The following is a 24,906-nucleotide window of genomic DNA, read 5'->3' on the forward strand; positions in this document are numbered from 1 at the left end:
ATTACGTTGTATGACTCACTTGTCAAAGTGTGAGGTGTAGCCGAGCGTGGGCGTGGCGAGCAGCCTGTCGTAGATGCCGGTCACGTTGAGCGCGGTGCCGTTCTCCGCCTCCCACTTTATGTACGACTCCCACAGACGATCCGAACGAAACTCTAACCCGCACGCCTCTGAAATTATAATAAACTATCAATTTGGGTATACAAAAATATTTAATAAAATGATAGGAATAAAAGAAAACGTTTATCTTACCTATAGCTCGTTCGTACTGCGATCTAACAAAGGGAATATCTTCACTTCTAGTTGTTTTAATATGATTGAGGAAATGTATCCAAAGGTCGACAGATAAGGGTATCGCTTTGAGACCTCTTTCCAAAACCTGCAACATAGGGACATGAGCGCGGCGGCCGCGGGGCTCGGGGCGCCGCCGCCGCCCGACGGCCGCGCTATGCAAGCAAGGGAATAATATAGCATTATATGACTGTTATAATTTGGAAATGATGAAGTGAGTCGTTGGAGTGGAGTCGCAACGTCTCACCTGCATTCAATGTATATAAAATGTTTGTCGGTCATATTACACCTGTGTCCGGCGCGCCGCCCGCCGCCGCCGCCGGCCGCCATCGCTAACTCAAGCGCTAAAACCTGTGTCGCTCCATGCCTAACATGGATTAGTCATTATTTGCTTAAGTATCTCCAATGTATCAACATCAAATTAAGTAATGTACAAATATATCAATATCACAATACATCATAAACTTATAAAGTAAAATACAAATTTTACACCACAAACAATAATACACTAGACCGAAATCTACGCGACGGTTATACAACTGTCCGATGCGAACCGATGGCTTTGGCATATCAACGTGGCGGCCTCGTTGCACTGTTGGGAAAAAAAATAATTGCACAATACCGGTTAAAACTAAAACAATCGTAAAATCCAACTGTTATTTCAACACAATCAAGTGAATTTCATTTTAATTATATCGCATGATCACTCACCGAGAGATATAACTTAAATCATTATGTGAACATAGCGTGGGGCTGCACTCACCTCGAGGCACTTCTTTTTACTTCCTTTACGTTTCTCGTAGTCCGCGTACTTCCTCCAGTAGCCGTAGCAGTAGGGGTAGTGCGACAGGAAGGCGTCGTACGCCTCGCGCGCCGCCTCCACGTCGCTCTGACACATTGCACAACACAAGCATTTCATACACACACACACACACTGCTTCAACACACAACTAAATACAACGTTCAGTTGGCCCTTGCAAATCCACATTGTGTATTCAGTTCTTATCGCTTCACAAAGCAATAAGATTAGCGTGATTTTTCATCATATCGAATCTATTAAACTGTTAAACAGCACAATTCAAACATTAACAGAGCTAATTAAAAAACCTAAAATGTATGGCACTGAGAAAGACATTTAAAAATTATATAGACTAGACCTAGTGAACAACCATTTTTATAGGCAACTTCTTTGAAAGGTACTATATTGTCAAGTTTAGTGCACAACCTCAAGTCGTTGTAGTGACATGTGATAAAACATTTTACAAAATCATAATAAGCTCCATCTTTTTCCATATATCAAATCATATAAATATTATAAATGCGAAAGTTACGATGAATGGATGGATGTTTGTTAGCATTTGTAGCCTAAACGGCTGAATCTCCATGAAATTTGGCAAAGGTTTAGAGCATAGTCTGGAAGAACACATAGGGACTACTTTTTATCCCGGGAATAGTTAAGGTTCCCGTGTGATTCATTAATTTATTTTTTTAATGTTAACCCAATCATTCTGCAACGGTTCAATATATCTTATTGAAATTTGGCACAGATATAAAACAAAGTCTGGAGTACACATGGGATAAGTTTCATCCCCGAGAAATGTCCGGTTCCCGAGGGAAACGTAGCTTTTTGTTATTTATATAGTTCGTATGTTTTCTAATACCACGCGGACAAAGTCGCGGGCAACAGCTAGTTATAAAATACACCAAAACAGAGTCATCTATGCTTCCTCTATATATAATTTGAATCTCTTTGGGAACTGACTTAAACATTTGATAAAACATATTCTTGTCTCATATTCCTACATTTTTGACACTTTTTGTTATGTATTTAAAATAACTCACCTCTTGATCTACATATTGTAACAAATATGTCCACCCGGTAAAGTCAGTAGGGTCATCGTTGACAACTTTCCAGTACTTGTCTAGTTCAGGAAGAGGTTTCTTTTTAGGTTTTTCATCAATAGATGATCTTTTCTCAGCAGGTATTGGTTTACTTTCACCATTCTGAAGACAAATTATCAAAATTGTACATCACATTGTAGAAATTTAAATACAGTAGAACCTTGATAAGTTAAAGTCCAAGGGAAACACAAAATATTTTAAGTTATAGAGGTTTTAAGTTATCAAGGGTCTATGTTAGAGGGTTTGGGCTCTGATGGGAGGAGAACATAATATTTTTTGAAGTAATAGAGGTTTTTATGTTACCGAGGTTTGAGTTATCGAGGTTCTACTGTACAAAACTATCAGTGTGTTTTAACATGTATGTGCAAACAAGCAACTCTTAACAGAAGGTTCCCGTATATGTTTTGCCATTTACAGCAAAGGTGCACTCATTTTATGAAAAGTATTGCTTTTTGCACTTACTGTGCAATTTGATTGAAACTTTCTTAAATTAAAACTTAATATGTGTGAATACCAATTATTTTTTTTTATTGTTTTAATTCTAAAAGTTTTACAAGTAAAAAGTGAATGTGACAATTTGACTTGAAGAAATCAATGTAAATACTTTAAAATGTAACTAACCTTAGCAACAGCCTGCTTCTTATTAGATGATTCACCTTCAGACGTAGGTGATCCTGGATCATAACCATCTCTCTCTTCATCAGGTTTTCGTTTACGAGATTCTTTAGATTCTTTTTTAGATGATGGTAATTCATCTTCTGATACAACCTGAAAAAAAATTATAAACATCTCTTACCATAGTTAATAAAATCTACTGTATATAAACATATGTAAATCAGATGTGAACTGTCTCAATATTTAAGGTCACACAAGGTCAAACCGTTAAGCGAAGGCTCAACATCTAAATTACAAGTTCATAGCTCAATGTACTACATGAGCTGAGTCATAATTCAGCTGGAAAGCACAAATAATAACTCAATATAGGTACAAATTGAGCCGATATATGTTTCAACAATCTGCGTCACACATATGTGATGCATATGTGACAAATGTAACATTGGAAATGGTTATCTTGTTTTGTAATTTATTGTTTAGTGTTATTTACAATATCCATCTTGAGAAGTTGTTTCATTATCATATATGTGCAAACAGTGCATATGTTTTGTAAGAACTTGTATGTATAGTTTGTCATTTGTTACAGCTGACCTTTTAGACATCTATAACTAGGTTTTTTACGTTTTATTTACTTTCAACTAAAGATACTAATAAGATAACTAGTCTAGTTATCTAGCCTAGTATTAAAGCTTTATTAGTATTGTCTACAGACCTATATTCAAGATTTTTTTATAAAAATCATTCCCCTAGAATGTTTCGCAGTTACACGCTTTCGCCCGCGATTTTGTCCGCATAGAATTACAAAAAAACAAAAGCGAGTAACTTATGTGTGCTTTAGTAAGGCTACAAGCTCTAACAAACATCCATTCATCTAAACTTTCGCATTAATAATATTAGTAAGATATAGGTAAAAAAAAAAATAATAAATCATTGACCTCAGTATCTGCGGGCAGGTCAGCAGGTTTAGGTCCCGGCAGTTCATCATCAGACACATTTTCTGCATCCTTTATACTTGGCTTCTGAACAGCGGGCAGTTCATCCTCTGATACCACTTCTGTCTCTTCAGCCCCACCAACATTTGCCTCTGCATTCAACTGAATTACAGGAAAAATCACCATTTCTCACTCAAATATATCTTATGTGATACATATTTTACATTAGTAATATATAACATATGATAGAGTTATTTGCAGGACAAAAACCTGTTGTGCTGACCCTATGGAGTAGAATAAGGGTGATAATAAATAAAAAAAATAAAAACCCTACAGGAATAGGATAAGGAGGATGATGATGTTATATTAGTAATAGTAGTACTGCTTAAAACTTTATTACTATCTTTTAATTATAATGAAGTGACGTTTCTATCTTTCCAAATTTACACAAAAATTTACATATTTACTATTTTAATAATTAAACTCATTAAATGCAGATATTTAAAAACTTACTTCAGTTTTATCTTCATCAGCTTTAGCATCAATTATGTCATTTTTATCATTCTTCAGTGTGTCCGTTGTATCCTGTTTTAAATCCAATTTTTGTTCTTCTGCTAAATTTTTATTTATTCCTTCAGTTATCTAAAATAATATTGTAGGTTATTAGCAGGTCAAAATCCCACCAAAAAGTGCATTTTGAGAGGACATTCCAGACAGTAGGCTAGATGTAAATTTATAAGATTTAGGACTACCTACATAATTTTATTATTTTCCACTTATTTTTATTAGATTAACTCTAAGTGAATGATGTAATATTTACAATTTTTTTCATTGTTAGAAAGGAGATTTTCAATACAGTATATTTAGTTTCCATTGCAATATAGTATGATCCTACATTGATACTACATTTTTTGAAGTTAAGCATATGTCTTTCACTTAGTCTGTAATAGACACATAGATAGACATTAATAAAAATATTAAATCACCTTATCTTTATCACAAGAAATGTCTTCTGAAGCTTCATTTATTTCATTGCTCAATTTACGAGGCTTGGAATTAATATCAGTGTCGGTTTCCTCTAATTTTGCGTCTTCTACAATCTTAGATCGATACGCCATAATAATTTTTTTGGTGAGATCCGCTGAATTTTCATCTGCATTGTCGGATCCCACTTCGACCTTCTCGTCTTTACTATCATCTATATCAGAAGTAACGGCTTTAAAACCTGGTTCACTTAAACGAGAATCCCCGTCGGTAAGAGCATTACTTGATTCATTAGAAAATTCGACAGCGTTATCGCCTACATCGAAATTGTCTGCGCTAAAACGACTGGCATTGTTTTCCAAATAATCTCCAACGCTACCCGCTGAGAGCTCAACCGCATTGAGAAATCCTTGATTTGATGTTGATGATTCGTCCACAACACCAGTATCGACGCTGTTAAATTCTCCTTCCGTTAAAAGATGCGACAATCCATTCGAATTTTCATTTATCAAAGGGCCTTCGTCGGTATCCATTGGGCTCTCTGATACACATTTCTAAAACACTTTTTCGGTTAAATTTTAAGTTCTGACAGTGAATTTTATATTTTAAATATAGGTTATATTTTTATTGACCATACCTGTACATCTGAACTAGCGTCATCATCCATGTTTAGGTTTAAATCTTACTATTCACAAACTCAGAAAACCAATGAATACAACAAGAAAAATGACTTGCAAAATATTAAAGACTAATGCAAAGAATGCTTACTGCAATATCCTAGTAAATGAAGGAAAATCGGTGGAATTAATAACAAAATATCCATTCAAGAAATACTTTGCTCAATCAAAGAGTAATTAACATATGTAAAACGTTGGCAACACCAGGCAGCCAACAGGTGAACAGTTGGCTATAGTCTACAGAACACAATCCAACACAAAGCCTTGTGGTGCAAAATCTGAAATGTTTTCTATTACAACTTTATTTGTAATAAGATAAGATGTTCCTTATTGTGCTTGCGCTACAAACTAATGATTATCGAAACTTATATTTCTTGCCAAATGTACACTCTAACAATACTTATTCTGTAACATAACCTTACTTTTTATTTATGTTTGTGTCAATGTCAAGTTAAGTAAAACTGTCAAAAGATAAATATTTTTGGTTATAATTTGAAAATGTACTATTTGTTATTATAAATTGGTTAATTCTGAATATAAGTTGCAATAGTAAAAGATGTTGGGAATACGCGCTATTTGCAACATAGCCACAACTTCAAAATCTTTGTTAATTAATCAAACTAGAGTAAGTGTAATTTATTTTTGGTTTTATAAAGTACATGTACATTGTGCTTAAAATAAGAATTAAAAGAAATCGTTTACTTTCCAGAATACTTTTATTTTACGGCGAAGATGGCCCCCATCTTTACACAAAAAACACGGAAAACCTTCTAAACTCCGAGGAAGGCACTTCGTTTATGATTTAGTAGAGGACACAGAAGTTGTAAAGAAACCGGATATGAAGATAATCTTAAATCAATTTGTCGAGGGTAAATCATAGTTAATCTTTTATTTTTCCATTTTACTTCATAAACTTCAACATCCTAAATCAACGAACATGTTTTGACAGATTGATGTTTTTTCAACACCTCAGACTAATACTGTGAAAAATCATTTTTAATACACAAACCCTAAATAGTATAATTAATAAACATATAACCTTTCTAGGTGTCGGAGAGTCTGGAGATGTTTTAACACTGAGTCCCGCAAAAGCTTACAAGAACTTCCTTGTGCCAGGCTTGGCAGTGTATGCTACTCCAGAGAACATAGCAAAGTATAAGGTTGATGAGAACAAGCCAAAAGTGAAAAGCAATTTCAGTTCACCATATGTACAAAGGGTACTTTGATTATTCACTATTAACTATTATTATATATAGATGCAATAACATAACTAAAAATGATGAGGTGTACTTCAGCTCAGGGTTTGTGTCATACATGTGCTTCACACAACCAGGTTAAAGAACTGGCTTGCGGATCATTTGAATTTGTACCTGTTTTGAGCCATAAGTTGCTAATTTAGCTGGTAGGCTGAAAGGAGTCAAAAGTAGCTAATAAACTATCACAAGCCTTTACATTATATCTATTTCACAAACATTGTTATTAATACTGTATACAACATGGATATTTAAATTAGCAGTTGCTAGCAACTTTGTCTGGGTAAATCGAAAAAAAAACATAGCCTATGTTATTGACAGATAAAGTACCTTTTTAATGTTGAAATAATTAAAAAAAATTTTGTGTGAATCTAATGTATACAAAAATACAAATCTTTCCTCTTTAAAATAATTAGTATAGATTGGAGTGTCTGTATGTAATATAAAAATCCACATTACACAAACATTATGTATTTGCATTGTTGATTAGGAATAATGACCGATTTTGAAGTGACTTTGTTGTGGAGATAGCTGATGTATGCAGGAATATTAAAAACAACCTTTTAATTCAGTGCTGATGAGATCGCAGATGATCAGTAATATAATCTAAACAATGTTTTCAGACTATGGGTTGTCTCTCACGCCTGTTACTACAGATATCTATGAGCAAAACTCAACCTTGGACACTCGAACCTTGGCATGTGCGTACATCTTTCCGCAAAGCTGGATTTGTTGTGCCTGAAGATACTATAACTTTGCCACCTGTCAAAATCTCCGGTCCTGATCTATCTTTGCAGGAAAAAGAATTTTATGTAACTGTTAAGGTAAAGCCAGAATTTTATTTAACAGTAAAGTTAAAACATACTTTTTTAAATGGATTATCCTTGTAGGTTTAAACTAAAACATGTAGGGTCGGAATACAAATGTCAGTTCCTATCACATTTACTCACTAAACTGGTATCTGGCATCAGCCAGTTATTATACCGATTTACTGGTTTGTGTATTCCCCCCCTTGCTTATTTTTATGCTTCCATTTTCATGTGTTGTATGGTTTTTTGCAATACATACTAAACATTTCATAACAACACTTAATATTTTATATGCAATAAAAAATATATTTTAGATTAATAACAAGGAAGAAGTCAACGTGAGGTGCAGGATCCATCACTGGGCGACAGGACTTGAAAAACTCCCATGGGTGGAGTTCCACTGGAAAAAACCTTGTGATCCACTTATCCCAGAACAAGCAGCTGAGTTAGCGAAAATACCCTTAGTTTGAATAACTTAAAATTATATTAACTGCTAGTCTAGTAAAGAAATACCTATCAATTTTCTTTTTCATAATAGAAAAATAAATGGCAGCAAACAGCGAGCCCGTAAACGAAACAGTTGTTTTTATTGAAAATGAAACGCCCCAACAGCTGTGCTAATTGGTTTAAAAAATTAACACTCCTCCGTACTTTGATTATTTTAAAGGTAGATAACTCATCATTTTTGGTTTTAATGTTTTTTTAGGAAGAGGTTAAAGTAAATTAATTTAATTAACAATTATTTGAATTTAATCACCTTTGAATCAAATCATAGTTTCGATAATTCAATACAAACTTTACTATTAAATTCTCAAAACATTAACCAAAGGCATTAATATAAAACATTAGATTATCAAAAGAAAAAGAAAATTATCAAATTATGTTCGCTACCGAATGTGGTGCTATCTGTACCGAACAGTTATTAAAGGAAATTTAACAAAATTCTCCTCACCATATTTAACTAACCGGTCTCTGCGCCGGATTTTCATCAACTGTATTGCCCTCGCCCTCTGGTATCTTGGCTTCATTAGTGAGGTGAATGTTATCGTCCTCTGGCTCAGGAGGTGCAATATTATAATTCTGTTCAGCATCCAATTCTCTTTCCACTTCCATGATGACATTATTGTCCGGTACCTCAAATTGCACTTGCTCAAGTGTTTGTGGCTGCGTGTCGCTCACTTCGCCTTCGTAGTTATCGTAATTTTCCTCAATTATTTGATTTCGATCTTCATAATTAGCATATTGAGCCTCGTAATGAGGATCATACTGCTCAGTTGTCTCTTCATGAAGATTTATGTCACCGGAATATACTTGTTGTTCTGCAGTTCCTTCGAAATAAGCGTAGCTTTCGTCACGTGCATAACCTTCGGGATTTTCGTAATCATCAATTACGGCACTGCCTGTTTGATTATATGCGTACTCAATATCATTCGGATCTGAATTAAACATCTCCGATTGCTCTGCCTCAAATTCGTTAATTTGAGCGTCGTGTCCAGTGTCATCGAAGTCTTTAATATAAGCTATTGTAGGTACTTCTTTATTTTCTGGCTCTATTTGGTTTTCCACAATTTGATCTTTAATGTTATCTTCCACTTGTTCTATATTTGGTACAATTAAGTTGATATTTTCAACCGGTAAAGGTTCATTTACACTTGAAGGTAGCAATTTCTCTTGCGAATTCAAGTCATTGGATTTAATGTTATTTTGTACGTTTTCTTCATCATGTTGATAGTTTTTAGATTGTGAAGTTTCCTCGAGATTCTGATTTTCGATATTAATATTCGAATATTGCACTTTTTCTAATTGAACATCTTCTTCTTTTGGTTTTATTTCGATTTCGTATTCAGCTTGAATTATTTCCTTCTGTGTTAAATCATTAGTGGAATCTCCAACATGTGGTTCATTGGCGTTATCGATACTTACATATACGTTTTCGTCTTTTGTTGGATTTGTTGGTATTGTTTGAGGGGTTATAGGTTGCTTTCCACTGTCTGTGTTTTCTGAAAGATTTTCTGTTTCACAATTCGAAATAGGTTCTTTAAAATCTTGGCTAAAATCTGCATCGTTAATAAAATTTTTTTCGATCTCTGGTTTTTCTTCAAGTTTGTCGGTTTCGGTATTAGAAATTACTTCATCATAATTAGTGATGGTTTCTATATTATCTCGATTATTTTCGGGTGGGTTTTTGTTATTTGATAAAAGATACGTAGTTTGAAGATTTGGCTCTTCAATTTTGTTGGAGTTCAATTCTCCGTCGTTGATATTTATTCTTGTTAAGTTCAAATTAGTTTCCTGTTCCTCTTGTTTCTTGTTTTGCTTTAATTCTTCTAATATACTGTATTTCTTTCTCCAATCACCATTATCATCAAAGTTAGATTTTAAGATATAATTATCATCTTGTTCTAAAATATTCATGTGTCTTGGAATAAGAATATATTTTTTACTAATTGCTTTCAGAATCTCCTCTTCATTGATTGACGTAACCACGTTAGAATTGCTGACTGTGTTAAAACAATATTGTGGTTTTTCATACCTAGATAGACATTTTCCCATGTACTTACGATCGTCAACCAATTGGTTTTGGTTTACTGTGGTAAAATAATCCTGTAAAATATTTAATGTATACGTTAAAGGCTTACAGATAAATGTAGAATTCACCAACTCGCTATACTGAAAGTAATGAAAAGAAATGTCTTTCAAGAGTACTATCACTTTCATTGAAATACGTACCAATTTCTAATTTATTTAAATAACATATTCATTTAATATATACTTTAATATTGTACGTAAGATTAGAGTTTTAAACGAAACTTATAACAAAGACGCACGTTACTTACCTTTGGTGCATTACGCACTTGTACTATAGCAGAGGTATTACGAATTTTGTCAAGTCTTTCTAATATGTACTCATTCCGGTCTTTACGCTTTTTATCTTCTTCGATGAAGGAATCATACTGTTTTCTTATTGCGTTTATACGCTCGGCTTTGAGTCTGCAAAAAAAATCTTACATCTTACTAATATTATAAATGCGAAAGTTTAGATGGATGGATGGATGTTTGTTAGAGTTTGTAGCCTAAACGGCTGAAGGGATCTCGATGAAATTTGGCATAGATGTAGAGGATAGTCTGGAAGAACACATAGGTTACTTACTTTTGTTTTTTTTTAATTCCGCGCGGACGGAGTCGCGGGCGAAAGCTAGTATAATATACATCTAAAATTCTCTTCTAATACTTCATCATCGTAAAATATTAAAATATGAATTTTGAAGGATGCCCCACTACACCTATTAGAGAGTATGATCTTACTTTTTGTTAGGTTTTCCCATCTGTCTCCTCAATACGTCTACCTAACTCAGAAGAGTCGTTGAGCGGTTCACGTTGTATCAATGTAAACAAAGCAATGCCGCGTCGACCTTAGCAAAGGTTTTACATGTTGCGAGACGCCACACGAAATCCAAATAGAAATATTAGTGAGCGTACATATTGTGCTACCTCAATTTTTCAAGTACTAAGATAAAAGATGGATTGATGAATTGTTTTACGCAGTCTCAATGCCCTGCAATATTGTACTACTAGTATAATAGCATTAATCTTCTTAATAGTTTAATTCGTTGCATTCAGAAATCAGAACTACGCACTTAGTTTATAGAAGCAAATACAGAGCAGTATTGTATGGCCGGACATTGTATCAACACTTGGGGGCTCTTTATATTTAGCTTACTCTCTTTAAAGTTATCTTTGGTATTAACGAATTTATTTCAAGTACAAATATTAAAGTAGACGTAGAGTGTAAAAGCAGCAGTACCAGGCTATGTCTGGCACGGCTCGGCTCGTCTTTACGTCCATAGCATGAACACGAATCGCAAATGACCTTCGACCTTGCTTGTTCACTCCGGTCACGGAAACTATATTAGCTCTATATATGTTCTTCGACTTAAACCAAAGTTAATTTCAAGTATCAGAAATTCATTATTGAATAGATTTTATACAAACACATAATTTAAAATCTCTAAAACCAAATGAGAATGACAGGAGTCTTGTTCTAGATCGAGGCGGCGTGGATTTTTTTTACATCTTAAGGTGGCAAAAGAGTAAGTGGCCACCTGAATCCGCCAAAATTGCGAAGCAACCGATGCCTATAATTGCACATCCGTTATTGCAGATGCATTGCCTACCCTTAATAGACAAAAGAGAAGACGCACATTTAGAGGATGTTTCCCCTTCCTACGCGTCTCTTGCACCGACTAATCCATTTTCTATTCCCATTATTTCGTTATCAGAAAATGGTGGAAAGGAAAATGGACTAATACCAGATCTCCGTCACACAAACGAAACGTGGAATTACTCCCACTCCAAGCCTGTCTTCTGTGTGGTGTTGCAGCAGGTGTGCCGGCCTATTTGTGCGAAGACGTTAAAGCGGGCTCTACCGATATTAAATCCTTAAAAGGTAAGAGGACCTCTTATTGTTAGAGATCCACAATGGCTTAATGATTGATGTGCTTATATTGTAATAACAAAAGTAGACCAATATAACTCGGAACTCATCCAGCGCGTACCACACAATTACAACTTTGGTTCCAGTAACCCGTGGCTGACAACATTCTGAAGATTTTGTTACGAGTTTCACATCTGCAAGCAACGGCCCCAACCGCTTTTCTTATGCCATTAACAGGACAGGACATTTAGACTTATAGAAAGTATTATAAAGAGCGACTTCTATGTCGAATAACTTAAAGTTTTTTTAGAATTACTTACAGTTTTTGATAAACTGGTTTACACAGGCGAAAAGTTCTTCCTGTTATTTTAACCATGTCTTTTTTTCTGATAAAAGAAATCGAGTTTCTTAAATACAAATACGTAATTTTTACGATTTTTATTTAACTACAAATGTTTGGCGATATTTAAATAGCAAATAAAAAATTGTCACTTATCCTTTTATTCTTCAGAATAGAAGGAATGCCGATTAAAGAAAGATTTTTATAGGGAAGAAAAAAGGATGCTTTTTTTTAGGCTGCATTTAGATTCCTAGAAATGTTTTTGCTCTTTAACGCGTCTATTTATTATTATACTTTAATGAATTAACAACTTTTTAAAAAAATGCTTTTTATTCCTTACTTTGAAAACAAATATTGTTTGAGTTTTTTCCAAATTGGTATAATGGCAACAAGTTTTTGACATTGTCATTTGTGACATAACAGCTGTTTTTGCGGTGTTTTGGTTTTGACTTTTCAAAATATTTTCAAATAAGTTAGGTTATCAACTTACATAATTCATATTATTTAAAATAAAATGATTCATAAATGGTTTCATAAATTTGTACGACGAACAACAAAGCCCATTCCAGAAGACCAGGCCCTCTTATGGAAACGTCGCCTCAGTTTAGCTTACGGATTTGTTGCGTGGAATGCATTCGGTTTACTTGTTTATGCCATTTATCAAGGCAAAGCGGATTGGGCACATTATTATGGTCTGAAAACAGACGAAGAACAATCCATGCCACCAGGTACGTGTCAAATTTTTGTAACAGTTTTTTTTTTACTGATGAGCTGTTTAATTGTAAAATATTTTATCCTGTTTATACTTCTTTTAGCAAGAGCTTGGGCGAATACCTTAGGTATAAAGAATGCTAAAGTATACAGAATATCTGGTTTCACAAAAGTAGATGAGTATGATATAGTGGAGGGAGAAGAAAGGAGACAAAAGAAACCCATAGGAGATGGTGAAGAATTAGAAGATTAAACATAATTTTATTAAAGTAAATATTACATTTGCATTGTAAATATATTTTAGCTTAAGAAAACTATTTTTGTCCCACAATCAACAGTTTAAAGATTGTGTGCATAACAAACACATTCAATTTTTAATAAATAAATGTTATTAAAGTTTTAACAATAATTATTTGCCAATTATTATATATTCTACAATATTCCTCATTATGATGATAAATTACAATAAAAATTAAATGAAATGGACAGTATAACCACACCCTAAGACTCCCTGATATGCTGCAAAAGTTATTTACAAACAGGAAACACCAATAAAGGCTAAAGGATTGATTAAAAATTGAAGTTGACAATATAAAAATACCAATATAATTCATTTAAATATTTTGAACATGTATAATTCCATCAATTGCTAATAATAAATACATTTTTTTAAACATATAAGGCACTTACATTTCTAAGTAAAATCACATTACACATAATCACTTATGATTAGAATCACAGCTTTATAAGGCAAAAAAATAAGCTCAATAGTTGGGATGTGTGTGGTAAGTGATGGCGCGTCTTCTTCGCTCTAATTCTTGTAGTAAAGCAGATCTGAAATACACAATTTTAAAAATTTCTCACATCTAATCCATAAAATTGTTTGCTTAAAAAAAATTACGTAACAGTATCTTATAAATCAATTAATGCCAAAAAAAATGCACTAAAAAGCCTCACTCATTGAGAGACCACGAACCAAGCCATAGAGAGGCACAAACATCCTAAGTATTCACATTGTTTTTTTTTTTAATTAAATTTAAAGTCTTACTTCATAATTTTTTTTTTAAATCATACCATCCCTTGTTACATAATTTTCAAGTAATGTATTGTTAACAGGTATTTCAAATTTTAGCTCAATACAATATGTTTCTAATTTAAATTACTAGACTTGAACGAAATAAAACGGTAATATAATGTAATGAGTTTACTAAAGGTTTAATTTAGTTTTTCATCTCCAACTAAAGTATTGGTATGTTAAAAAGTGATATTTTACCTATATCTCTCGTATTTCATCACAATGAGCTGCAGCTCCTGCTTGTAGAGGCGTGTCAGCATGTCCGAGTAGCAGTCCAGCTCGCTCAATCGGAACATGTTCCAACGCAACTTGTGGTCTAACTCTTGATCCGCTAAAAATATATCACCACTATAATTACCATCATTCAGACTATGCATAGTAATAGACTAGAATAGGCATCCTATTTTACTATACTAAGACTAGTAATATTGCATCATACTGTTGATTAAATAGAAAATAATTCGTAATTTGATTGTCTTGCAAATTCAGACACTCTTTGCTTCAATAACTTTACCTTTAGAATAAACAATGAGCCAATGAGGTATCTCTTCAAGTAGATAAGGTGGCACCAGAGTAGGAACGAGTGGGCTAACTAAGTAACAACCACCGACAAGACAAGGATGCGCATATGTTGTTTGATGAGTTATTTCACTGCAACAAAAGATAGCATTAGTATATCAAAAAACGACTAATTTACTTGTTTAGGCCTAACAATACTACTAAAAAAACAAAACATGTTGCTATAGAAAGTGTTCAAAGATGGTCAGATTGTAATTTAGAACAATGTACATACTTAAAATAATATACTCCATGATGTGGTGTAGAAACTCTCTGCCAGGGCTGCGGAACACTCTCCAGAGGGTGCGTCCAGTGTGTGGTCTGTGTATTGTGGTCCATGTAGTACCGCCGGCCGCGTAATGTTCTGTCCGCGGACCAGCCGGGCGGCAATGGCAGCTCACATTCCTCTGAACCTAATACAATGTTGTTTGCAATATTAAATTGCATGATATTGGCAGAGGACTAAAGCTCAACCCCCCTCTGTTATAACCATCAAAATTCCTAATGGACAAATAAGAATTCAAAATCTTACTTCTATGTTATTAATTTTTAATTCCAAGTGGATGAAGTTACGGCCTAAAGCTATAGTTTAAAGTAATGATTCCAATACCATTTTTATGTGATAGTAAACTGCTTGATATTAGTTTAAGCTATTGCTTTCTATACCTATCAAGGACCCTCCAATATCACGAAAAATATTAAAGAATATTGACTAAGAGCTAGGAGATTGTAAATGTTTGTTAAATTAAACATATTTGGATAATACCTTGACTACTAGAGATAATGCTGCTGCCCGGACCTTTGGTGTGATAAGGAAGTGCAGATGCATTCACATAGTTGGAATATATTGGTGATGATTGACTTACTGTTGTGTATGCTGCAAGAAAAAAGATTAATTGGTTTGTTCAGAGATCTATAATACATATTATGAAACAACAACACTTTAAAGTGACACCAGTTTCCTTAAATCAAATGATTAAATACTGAAACTATGCCTTAAATGATAAGGCGACGTTTAAACTAATTTTTTTAAAACATTATCGTCTGTCAGTTTGTGAGTGGTGCTTATGAAGCAATGCATTTACCATTAGAAAATTTGACTTACAGTCAGTACAAGTATGTAGATGTATAGAATGTGGCGATGGAGGATGCAGTCTTGGTGTTATACTCAGATTGGAAGAGATCCGCGGCATGCTGGACTCCCGGGAGCTGTACTGCTGTTGTTTCTGCTGTTGAACCTATTAGAAATGTCTATCTTAATTATATTCATCCAATCATTTGTGTTTATGTCTTCTAAAGTTGTTTTGATAATTTCTTTTATTAATTCTCAAATTACATTCAATTTTACTTGTTAATTTATATAAATCCATTGAGATATTTAGTAAGGAAATAGAATAGGAATAAATATTTAAGTATAAACAAATAATAATCTTGAGTAAATATTATCTTCCTTTTAAATAATTACAAATCTACTATATTTAAGCAAGATATGTAAAATTGTAAAACATAGCTGATGGTGGAAACTAATGTTTAGAGGGCATGATCATTTATCAAAAATGATATATCTGAATCATACCTGTTGTTGATTTTGATAAATAGGATCCTCAGGTTGTTGTTGCCTATAATACCTATAGCTCGGCTGACGGCTAAATGAATCATCTACTTCATTTAGAGTTGAATGAGATGCCTAAAATATCAACAATAATAAAATATTTGCTCAATAATTAATAATGTTTGTAATAATTAGCAGAAAATACCATATTTAAATCCAAATGATACTGGGAATTATAATTGCTGGATGAACTAGCTGCATCACTGGTTGATAAACTTGCAAATCTAAAATATTTAAACTTTTATTATGATAAAATTATTATAAATATGCCACAACATGATCAGAACATTAGCAACCAAGTATTGTACCTATGTGCTAAGTTTGGTACTGATTCACTAGGCGTGTACTTTCCAGCATGACCACTCATAGTTTGAGCTTTACCGAACTTGTTTTCCATCGCTTGAGATCCTCCATCGCTAGCCGCAAATGGTTGGCTTCGAGGTCTCCTATTATTTCCCGTTGTCCAGACATTTATTACTATAAAGTAAAACATACTATACAATGCATTTGTAGAACATTGCGTTTTATATTTAATTTAATTTTTAAAGGTGAGTAAGCTTCCTTTGGATTCGTAAACAATAAAACATGACACTGTATAAGCAAACATACTTGGTAGATCAGGCGGTGTATCTTTCTTCACATATTTCCCCACTACCCCTTCGTTAATAGCTTTCTGACCTTTTCTTGATATCATCTTAAAAAATACCGTTAATAGCTTATCTATAAATCTACAATTACTTAACCTATTGTAAATTATTGTTTAATTATCAACAAAATGTAAAATAAAAATAAGAATTTGAAATGTCAGTTTATGACATTTTTGTTTTTTAAAACTTGCCATATTAAAATGTTATTTTTATTTAAAAAAATCAAGTAAAAAATGCCCATCAAGAGTTCATATTAAATCTGTTTAATAGTAACAGTTATTGGATCTTTACTAATAACATAAGATAATTCCATTCAATATTTTAATTTAGTTCCCTATAATGTTTTTGACTTCATTCTATCAACTTGTCAAATTTGATCTTGTAAACATACAACACGCATGTTTTTGACGTTTTGTTATGATTAAGTTGTAAAAAATATTTAATTAACGTACTTAGTAATCAATTGCAAGAAAATGTTTTATTTAATAGGATTAGGTTTAGGAGACGCTAAAGATATAACTGTAAGAGGCTTAGAAATAATTAAAAAGTGTGATAAAGTTTTACTTGAAGGTTATACTTCGATACTTACTGTTGGCAAGGAAGCTTTGGTAAGTCAGCATATTAATTTATAACTACTTTTAGTAGAGTTTACACACCTGATTATATTTATGATGGCATAAGCTTTAATAAAACTTAAATATATTGGAACAATTTTTCTGTTTTTCACTTTTAATGTTAAATTTTATGTAGGAAGAATATTATGGAAGACCCTTAATACTAGCAGATCGAGAACTGTGTGAGAGCAATATAGATGAGACATTGAAAGAAGCAAAATTAAAAGACATAGCACTGTTAGTTGTTGGAGATCCACTGGGAGCTACAACACACACTGATATGCTTCTCCGGGCTAAGCAATTTGGTGTTGAATCACAGGTATCAAATAATACTTTGTTGTGGTACATAGCTCAGAGTCCGTGTCTAGATTATAAATAATATTCTATTATCAACTAAACTAATGCCTATAATGTAAATGTTTTTATTAAATTAACTCAAAATAATTTATATTTTTTTCTTGTCAATGTTTATGTACAATTAATATGATAAAGCTTATTCCAGATTATACATAATGCATCTATAATGAATGCTGTGAGCTGCTGTGGTTTGCAACTGTACAGCTTTGGTGAAACAATATCTATACCATTCTGGACTGATAGCTGGAAACCAGATAGTTTCTTTGAGAAAATATTAGAGAATTACTCCAGAAATTTGCACACCTTATGTCTACTAGGTTCAGCAGACAAAAATCATTAGGAAAATATTTATTTAACAAATAAACTTTGTATATTGGTTTTATCAAAACCACCATTTGCAACACCAAAATGCTTTTGAAGTATTCAGAGATGCAATAATTATATTTCTAGATATTAAAGTAAAGGAGCCAACTGAAGAATCATTAACAAAAAAAGTTCGACAGTACATGGACCCGAAATTTATGACTGTCAGAGATGCTGCAAAACAACTTGTGCAAATAGTTGATAATAAACCAGAAACAGGTAAATCCATAGACAACAAAAAAATTTAGATAATCTAGAAAAATTAAGTCTGGACTGACTGCTCACTAAACACTAGATATTAACATTTCTTCATTTCAATAATACAGCTTTTCTCATTTTACTCTCCCCTCTTTTCCACTGACATCCTGGCAATTAATAATTTTTTTCAAACCATGTTATTTCTGGTATATATGGCTGAAAATGTCACTAGTTAGACTTTTTTATTTTTTTCTATTCTACCTTGTTTTTCAGGTATAACAAGGGAAAGTTTGGCTGTTGGTTTGTCACGAGTTGGCGCTCCTGATCAGCGTATTGCTGTAATGAGCTTAGAGAAGATGTTGCATTTAGATCTTGGACCACCATTGCATAGTCTTGTTATACCAGCTTCCAAGTTACATCCATTGGAACTTGATTATTTGGAACAATTCAGATAAATATTATGGAATATTCAGCCTTTTGATATTGAAAGTTATGTTTACATTCTTTTTTTATTAAATATTTATAAATTGTTAAAACATTCAATCAACAATAAACATTCAATAACATGATTGTGTTTAACTTTCATGCTGTAGGACAATTCTAAGAAACTATTTTTATAACTAGTAAACTAGCTAGACGTAAATATTTATTTACGTTATATCATCTTCATGTCTATAAAGTATAGAGAATTTATTTACCTAAGCGAAGACACGTAAGATTACTAGTTATCTAAGGAAGAGGATAAGTGACAAGGAATCTCGGGAGTATGTATGTGTCAAGGAAACTATATTTTATGTATTGAAGAAGAAATGTTATTTTGAAATACATAATTAATATAGTTTTATTATTTACAATTACAATAATTAAAACCATGATATAAACAGATTTCAAACTGCTACCATAAGAAATAACATCAAAACTCAGCGTTGGTCCGCAAAGCTACCAAAACATTACTACAACATACAATAATTATTAAAATCAAACCGAATCGTAATTATTAAAAGGTACATTAATTATTATTTGGTCTAAGTTGCGTATTATAAATAATGAAAATTAAAAAATATACAAACAACGGAATGTAGACACTAGAAATACCAACAGGGGATTACTAATCACCTACTATTGGTACACATCAACATCTCTAGATTAACTGGAACATGGTGGGGTCACATTACATTACAATTATTTAATAATAATAATAATAATAGAGGCATGGCTTAACTCAATTTTACACTATGTAACACTAGGAAAAGTTCTTACAATAAATTATACAGTCTTCATACTTTAATTGTAAAGAGTACATACATGAATCGAATTTAATGATATAATATCTATAAGAAAAATTACATAACACGTGCTTCTCTATTAGTCAAGTGAGATTACAAAACTGAACTATATAAATAGATTTTAATTAGAGTATTTAAAAAGTTCAAACGGCCGATACTTGTTGGTCGTCGTCCTCGTCATCCGGCGCGTCGTGATAGTAGTCGTAGGGGCGAGTGACACCTTCATGCGAGTGCGCGCGACTGAGGCGCTCCAGGCGCGCCACCTGCGCCGCCAGCGTGTACGGCGCCTGCGGCATGCGCGGCGGAGGCACAGGCCGCACGCAGCTCGCCGTCGTGCACGAACCGTGCCCGCTGTCGCTCGACGTAGCGGATCCCGTCTTACGCAGCGGCAAGTTCACGAGTGACGTCACGCTGCTGCTTTCCGCCGATAAATCCACCGGCAGCGGCGTGGGCGTGTCTGAATGCGATCTCTCGTGGGCCGCCCGGGCGCAGCATATACCCGGCCCCGTACCATCCCTGCGGTGCGTACATGGCGAGGGCCCAGGCGGAGGCGGTCTCGGCTGATGCGGTCTGGTTTTAGCGGGCTCTGACAGGGCGAGCAACTTTCGGACAGCCTGCGGAGATGCAGCACCGAACTTATTACCCGCAAAGCTTTTCTTACTCTCGCTCGCTGACGATGCGCTGCTGGTTGTCGACAATGACGGCGAAGGGTGTCGTCGGCGGGGCATGACGGGGGCCGGCCCGGAGCCCTCGCATTCTAAAGACAGCGCATGCAAGCGCTCTTCATCTGTTTCCACGTGCATACGATTTAAGTATGCCTTTACGCGTCTCACCATTTGGGCTTCTTCAAACATTTTCTTGGGATTCGGAACATTTGAGGATTTTTTCCTTCTTTTCACTGTAACTTGGCCTTGTTGTACGCCCGTGGTTAACTGATTTAGGGCGACCATAGCGTTAGAAGGTGGTTGTTTTCCCAGCTCGAGTAATGTTAAAAGATCATATGGAGAGCTACACATATTAGTAAGAGTTCTCACCTCCTTAGCGATCATTCTAAGCTTTTCAAAATTGACCATACCTTCAACTTTAGTATCGTTGCCGAGGTGAATGAATGTGAGATCTTTTCTAACGACTGGGTAAAATGGTATAACCGGCGAACGTCCTTGTTCTGTCGTTACGAGCTGTCTGTATTTAGACATATTCCTTGACGGATCCATGAGCATTTGTAAATCGGAAAATAGCTTAATGTATTTCGTAGGTAATTTTTCCCATGTCAATCTTAACCTAGAGACAGCTCCGTGACCCAATCCCGAAATTATAGCAAACATGGAATTAAAGTTTTTACATTCTTTACAATGACGAGCCACCTTAATGAATTGTTTTACAATTTTCGACCTTCTAACGAGATTTTGTTCATTGACAACTTCTGTAACGACCCAGAACATTTCTTTGTTAACAAGACCAGCAAATTGCGATAGCATAGGTGTTCCATACCGGCTCTTTAACTCGAACAAATCATCGACATACTCAGTACTTTCGATTTGTCTAAATATACAGAAATCCTGTAAAGTTAATTGAACAGCAACTTCGACTGCATTTAATTGCAAAAAATGAACCACACTTTCTCGCAGAAGTTCAGGCGCCATTTCATCAGGTACTAGAGTCTCACTTAAGCCATTAGTTTTTAAATAATATCTAGAGCTAAGCCCGATTCTTTCCGCGAGGTTCTGCAGCTGGTCTGGAAGACGATGTTGTTTTATAATGCCACCTTGCGCCACTGACACCTCACATAGGGAAAAGTTAGAACTGGGATCAGTTATACCAAACTCTTGTAATGTCAACATCACTACTTCCCTAGCTGTGGTTTCCTTGTGAACTAAAAGATATTTACAAGTTTGATCTACTCTATAAACCTTGAGTACGTGTTCGGGATAATCCGAAGATTGATATTCATCGTAACATATTGATATTAAATCAGGATTGCTGTGCGAACTATAGAAAGAGGTGCTCGAGTTGGCTTTGTTTAATGATTCGGAATTCGAGAGGATACTGTCATCTGTGTGAATTCCGTCGCTGATAGTATTTTTAGGCAAAATATTCATTTTCATTAAAGCTTTTTGGAGTCGCCTTTTTGGACCGAGAGTCATAAAACCTTTTTGTGGTTCTTTTTTAACGCTCATCGGTTGAGGTTTCTTAGTTGGCGATTGAAAAACTGAATTGAGTGTTATCGGGTCATCGCTCAGTAACTCAGCGGTAGACAATCGTGCTCTAGGGTCAGTTTGCCAGCGTACTGCACAACCTCTTTGTCGGGGCGAATTCTCGGGCATTAGTAGCATTTGCTTAAAAGCTAACAAGTTACTTTTAACTGTGATGCTTAAGTGTGTAGAACCCGTAATAATTTCCATGGCTTTAGCATGACTTACGTGTTGGAATGACTGACCATTTACTTCGAGAACCTGATCTCCTCTCTTTAAACCTACATCTTCAGCCTTTGAGTGTCTTTCAACTTTCAATATAAAAATACCATATCCACGTTCATAACCGCCGAGTACAGTGAAATTCAGAGGCTCATCTCTTGAAGACCTCGATAGAGTGACGCTCCGTGTACGCGCTTTAGCAGAACAAGCAATACTAAGTAGTCTCAATTGACTCTCCATTTTTTCTCGTTCTAATGCTGTGTCGAAGTTTTCGAGAAATTCCATCATATTAGGATCAGTTTCAAAATCTGTGAAATGATTATTTACCCAAAGTAATACTACTCTAGTGACTTTATCACGATCGGAAGGTTCCGAGAACCAGGCAAGCAATTGTTTAGCAACCACAAGGGGACTTTCTATAAAGGTTCGATGTGTCAGAAGAAAATCTTCAACATACGTTGAATCACGTGAGTTATCTTCAATCAGTTGAAGCATCAATTGTTCTGGCGTCCCCCTAATGACCACGTGTCCTTGTTGATGTGCCGAGTCGCCAGCAACACCTCTATATTCCGTAACTAATACTACAACGCCATTCTCATTTTCATGCCTTCGTATATTCTCCTCACCTTGATGCAAAATACGATAATAATCAGTTTGTGTGATACAAACAAATTGACAGTCGTCGCATCTCGTCGTCATAACTCCCCTGTGATATAGTTTTTCAAGCGTAGCTTCCGCCATTCCGAAACTGTCCCCAACATTAAGATACTCAATTTCTCCATTTTGATGTTCTATACCAACATGGCCATTGATGAGCACTGACCAAGAATCATGTTCTTCTCCATCATTCATTACAACTGTTCCGGCTTTCTCTACAACCGCAAAAACCATCACTGCACAGAGTGCTTTACGAACTGTTAGCGTCATATTAGTGAAAGCTTTCAAATGTTGTGTGAATTCTAAAAGAATTTCAATGTCTTCATCAGTTCTGTCACTTGGGTCTTTTTCAAGGCAGTCTCTTACAGCATCTCGTACTGTAAGACTATCCATACTTTCTTCCAAATCTTCTTCCTCATCTGAATCCACTATGGATTCAAGTAGACCTGATAAGTCTACCTCCATGTCCATGTCTAAAGAACTGTGTACAGAAGTCATGGTGTCACTGCCACTATAGGCTGAGCTTGTGTCACTCGCGTTGGAACACTTTAGTGTGTGGGGATACAGCTCCGGACTGTGACGGCCGCCACGCCCACCTCTCAACATTGTGAAGTTTCTCACCTATTCTGACCTATGCCCAGCACCTGGAACAAAAACTAATATCTTAACAACCAAAAATGAACAACTTTCATAACAGTAACTACAGTGCACATGGAACTTAATCACATAAATGACTTTAATTATGGAGTCTTATAAATTACTTTTTTTTTTATGAAATGTTGATATTTTGTGCCTGCAGGGCAAAAAAGGGGAAATATGTGAAAGGGAAGAAGTTCAAGTCTTGGATTTAGGGGATATAAGGAAAAGAAGTTGTTTGATAGAGGTTCAACATCATCATGAGCTCCCTATAAAGGTTACTTTGACTTAAATAGAGAGAGGTATATTTCAGTGTTTTGGCACGTTGAGCGGATAAAAGTCTTGTCAATTGTACATAGTGAATGAGAGGTCTGTACTATACTGGTGCCATACTAGTTTATGTATACCAAATTATGTTTAATTAATATGTATTAATTAACATTTCCTTTTTTAGTCTACACAAGCATTTATCTGTATTAAACCTTTGGGTATCACATTTACTCTATCATAATGTTTAGTTCATAACAAAGGGAATTTCATTTTCAATTTTTTTTTAGGAACTGAAGTAAAAGAGAAACCAATATTGAAAGAAGTAATTAGTTTCCTAAGATTATCTTTTTAAATATCTCCTGTTTCATACTTGTTGGTAAAGCAGTTAATGAAGTAGGTTTTAACTTATTTTTTTTTACATTAGGAAATATTACAAACAGAATGTAAACATGAGTGTACCTTTTATTTAAAACATCAAGTCCATAATATTTAATGAATCTATTATATGTCATTTAACAAGTTCGGTCAAAATGTTCAGCCATTAAAATCTATAAACTAAATATTATTCCTATGAATAATAAATTTTCAATCGATGCATGCAAATAATATCACTATGAAGAAAATGAAGTTTTACACGAAATTATTTTTTTATGTCATAATAACAGATTAGAATTCTCTATTGAAAAAATCGATTATCTGGTTTGATATGTTAATGGATCATTTTAAGTAGTAATGTATAGTAGGTTCAAGTTTTGCAGTTACTTCCTACACAGTATCGTCTTGTTCATAGTATAAACGATCGAATCTGCACACAACAGGATAAATCAGAGCAGCTGTAATATTGGTTTTTCTATTTGTAATCTCTAAGTGCTAACGGCATGCAAGTAAACATAAAGCAAAGAATTAAGTTAGAAACCTTCACAATTTCTATTTATTTTGCATTCATGGCGGAACTGTCAGCGCTTCCATGTTGCTTTCTAATTAGTCTTCCACTGAGTGACGCTTATTTTATGTATATCACAACACACGACACAAAATTATGTTATTAACTTTATCTTGCTAATATCAAATCACTAAAATTTATATTTTGTAGACAGTCAAAGTTCTAAGAAATTTAGAAAGCTACTTTCTCAACGTAGTACTCGGGAGCCACAGATGCATAATTCATAACTAAAAATAACGATAAAAATTTTCTGGTCGAGAACCATAACAAAAAAACTATGACCGATTCAATTTAGAATTAAGTAACGATGTTAACAGTACTTCTTTTAAT

The 24,906-nt window shown here is 34.3% G+C and overlaps 7 protein-coding genes across 11 annotated transcripts; 3 read left to right on the forward strand and 4 right to left on the reverse strand.

Annotated features, from left to right (window-relative positions):
- LOC106101153 (pre-mRNA-processing factor 39) lies at positions 1 to 5,575 on the reverse strand. 4 transcript variants are annotated; one of them, XM_013280282.1, is made up of 9 exons: positions 5,359 to 5,574; positions 4,724 to 5,275; positions 4,251 to 4,379; positions 3,741 to 3,899; positions 2,812 to 2,958; positions 2,131 to 2,292; positions 1,052 to 1,177; positions 250 to 376; positions 1 to 167 (listed from the first exon to the last, which is right to left on the reverse strand). In XM_013280282.1, the coding sequence occupies exons 1-9, from the start codon at positions 5,386 to 5,388 to the stop codon at positions 16 to 18; spliced, it is 1,584 nt and encodes a 527-aa protein (XP_013135736.1). In that variant the 5' UTR covers positions 5,389 to 5,574; the 3' UTR covers positions 1 to 15. The 4 variants fall into 4 exon arrangements, 2 of the variants coding, with proteins under 2 accessions (XP_013135736.1, XP_013135738.1); XR_001225489.1 differs by lacking the exon at positions 1 to 167 and adding an exon at positions 578 to 880 and having other exon boundaries at positions 285 to 376; positions 5,359 to 5,575; XR_001225488.1 differs by lacking the exon at positions 1 to 167 and adding an exon at positions 536 to 880 and having other exon boundaries at positions 297 to 376; positions 5,359 to 5,575.
- Positions 5,576 to 5,846: 271 nt separating this feature from the next.
- Positions 5,847 to 8,037, forward strand: LOC106101154 (39S ribosomal protein L9, mitochondrial). The gene is made up of 5 exons (XM_013280285.1): positions 5,847 to 6,023; positions 6,108 to 6,267; positions 6,446 to 6,615; positions 7,275 to 7,475; positions 7,775 to 8,037. Exons 1-5 carry the CDS (start codon positions 5,955 to 5,957, stop codon positions 7,928 to 7,930), a joined length of 756 nt encoding a protein of 251 aa, XP_013135739.1. The 5' UTR covers positions 5,847 to 5,954; the 3' UTR covers positions 7,931 to 8,037.
- A 150-nt stretch (positions 8,038 to 8,187) lies between these two features.
- LOC106101207 (ring-infected erythrocyte surface antigen-like) lies at positions 8,188 to 12,400 on the reverse strand. 2 transcript variants are annotated; one of them, XM_013280364.1, is made up of 3 exons: positions 12,216 to 12,400; positions 10,298 to 10,451; positions 8,188 to 10,064 (listed from the first exon to the last, which is right to left on the reverse strand). In XM_013280364.1, the coding sequence occupies exons 1-3, from the start codon at positions 12,269 to 12,271 to the stop codon at positions 8,418 to 8,420; spliced, it is 1,857 nt and encodes a 618-aa protein (XP_013135818.1). In that variant the 5' UTR covers positions 12,272 to 12,400; the 3' UTR covers positions 8,188 to 8,417. The 2 variants fall into 2 exon arrangements, with proteins under 2 accessions (XP_013135818.1, XP_013135819.1); XM_013280365.1 differs by lacking the exon at positions 12,216 to 12,400 and adding an exon at positions 10,767 to 10,988.
- Positions 12,401 to 12,649: 249 nt separating this feature from the next.
- LOC106100958 lies at positions 12,650 to 13,345 on the forward strand. The gene is made up of 2 exons (XM_013280021.1): positions 12,650 to 12,963; positions 13,051 to 13,345. The coding sequence occupies exons 1-2, from the start codon at positions 12,750 to 12,752 to the stop codon at positions 13,197 to 13,199; spliced, it is 363 nt and encodes a 120-aa protein (XP_013135475.1). The 5' UTR covers positions 12,650 to 12,749; the 3' UTR covers positions 13,200 to 13,345.
- LOC106100957 (scaffold protein salvador) lies at positions 13,176 to 16,990 on the reverse strand. Its single transcript, XM_013280020.1, has 10 exons — positions 16,801 to 16,990; positions 16,500 to 16,668; positions 16,337 to 16,415; positions 16,156 to 16,266; positions 15,685 to 15,817; positions 15,346 to 15,456; positions 14,815 to 14,992; positions 14,536 to 14,672; positions 14,220 to 14,352; positions 13,176 to 13,780 (listed from the first exon to the last, which is right to left on the reverse strand). Exons 1-10 carry the CDS (start codon positions 16,883 to 16,885, stop codon positions 13,711 to 13,713), a joined length of 1,206 nt encoding a protein of 401 aa, XP_013135474.1. The 5' UTR covers positions 16,886 to 16,990; the 3' UTR covers positions 13,176 to 13,710.
- A 225-nt stretch (positions 16,991 to 17,215) lies between these two features.
- On the forward strand, positions 17,216 to 18,936 carry LOC106101098 (diphthine methyl ester synthase). The gene is made up of 5 exons (XM_013280213.1): positions 17,216 to 17,446; positions 17,589 to 17,771; positions 17,955 to 18,126; positions 18,260 to 18,391; positions 18,644 to 18,936. The coding sequence occupies exons 1-5, from the start codon at positions 17,312 to 17,314 to the stop codon at positions 18,823 to 18,825; spliced, it is 804 nt and encodes a 267-aa protein (XP_013135667.1). The 5' UTR covers positions 17,216 to 17,311; the 3' UTR covers positions 18,826 to 18,936.
- Positions 18,937 to 19,185: 249 nt separating this feature from the next.
- LOC106101097 (rap guanine nucleotide exchange factor 2) lies at positions 19,186 to 24,798 on the reverse strand. Its single transcript, XM_013280212.1, has 2 exons — positions 24,550 to 24,798; positions 19,186 to 23,371 (listed from the first exon to the last, which is right to left on the reverse strand). Exon 2 carries the CDS (start codon positions 23,331 to 23,333, stop codon positions 19,800 to 19,802), a length of 3,534 nt encoding a protein of 1,177 aa, XP_013135666.1. The 5' UTR covers positions 23,334 to 23,371; positions 24,550 to 24,798; the 3' UTR covers positions 19,186 to 19,799.
- Between the last annotated feature and the right edge of the window lie 108 nt (positions 24,799 to 24,906).

The sequence above is a fragment of the Papilio polytes genome, unplaced genomic scaffold (genome assembly GCF_000836215.1).
Source record: "Papilio polytes unplaced genomic scaffold, Ppol_1.0 DF824024.1, whole genome shotgun sequence".
NCBI lineage: Eukaryota > Metazoa > Arthropoda > Insecta > Lepidoptera > Papilionidae > Papilio > Papilio polytes.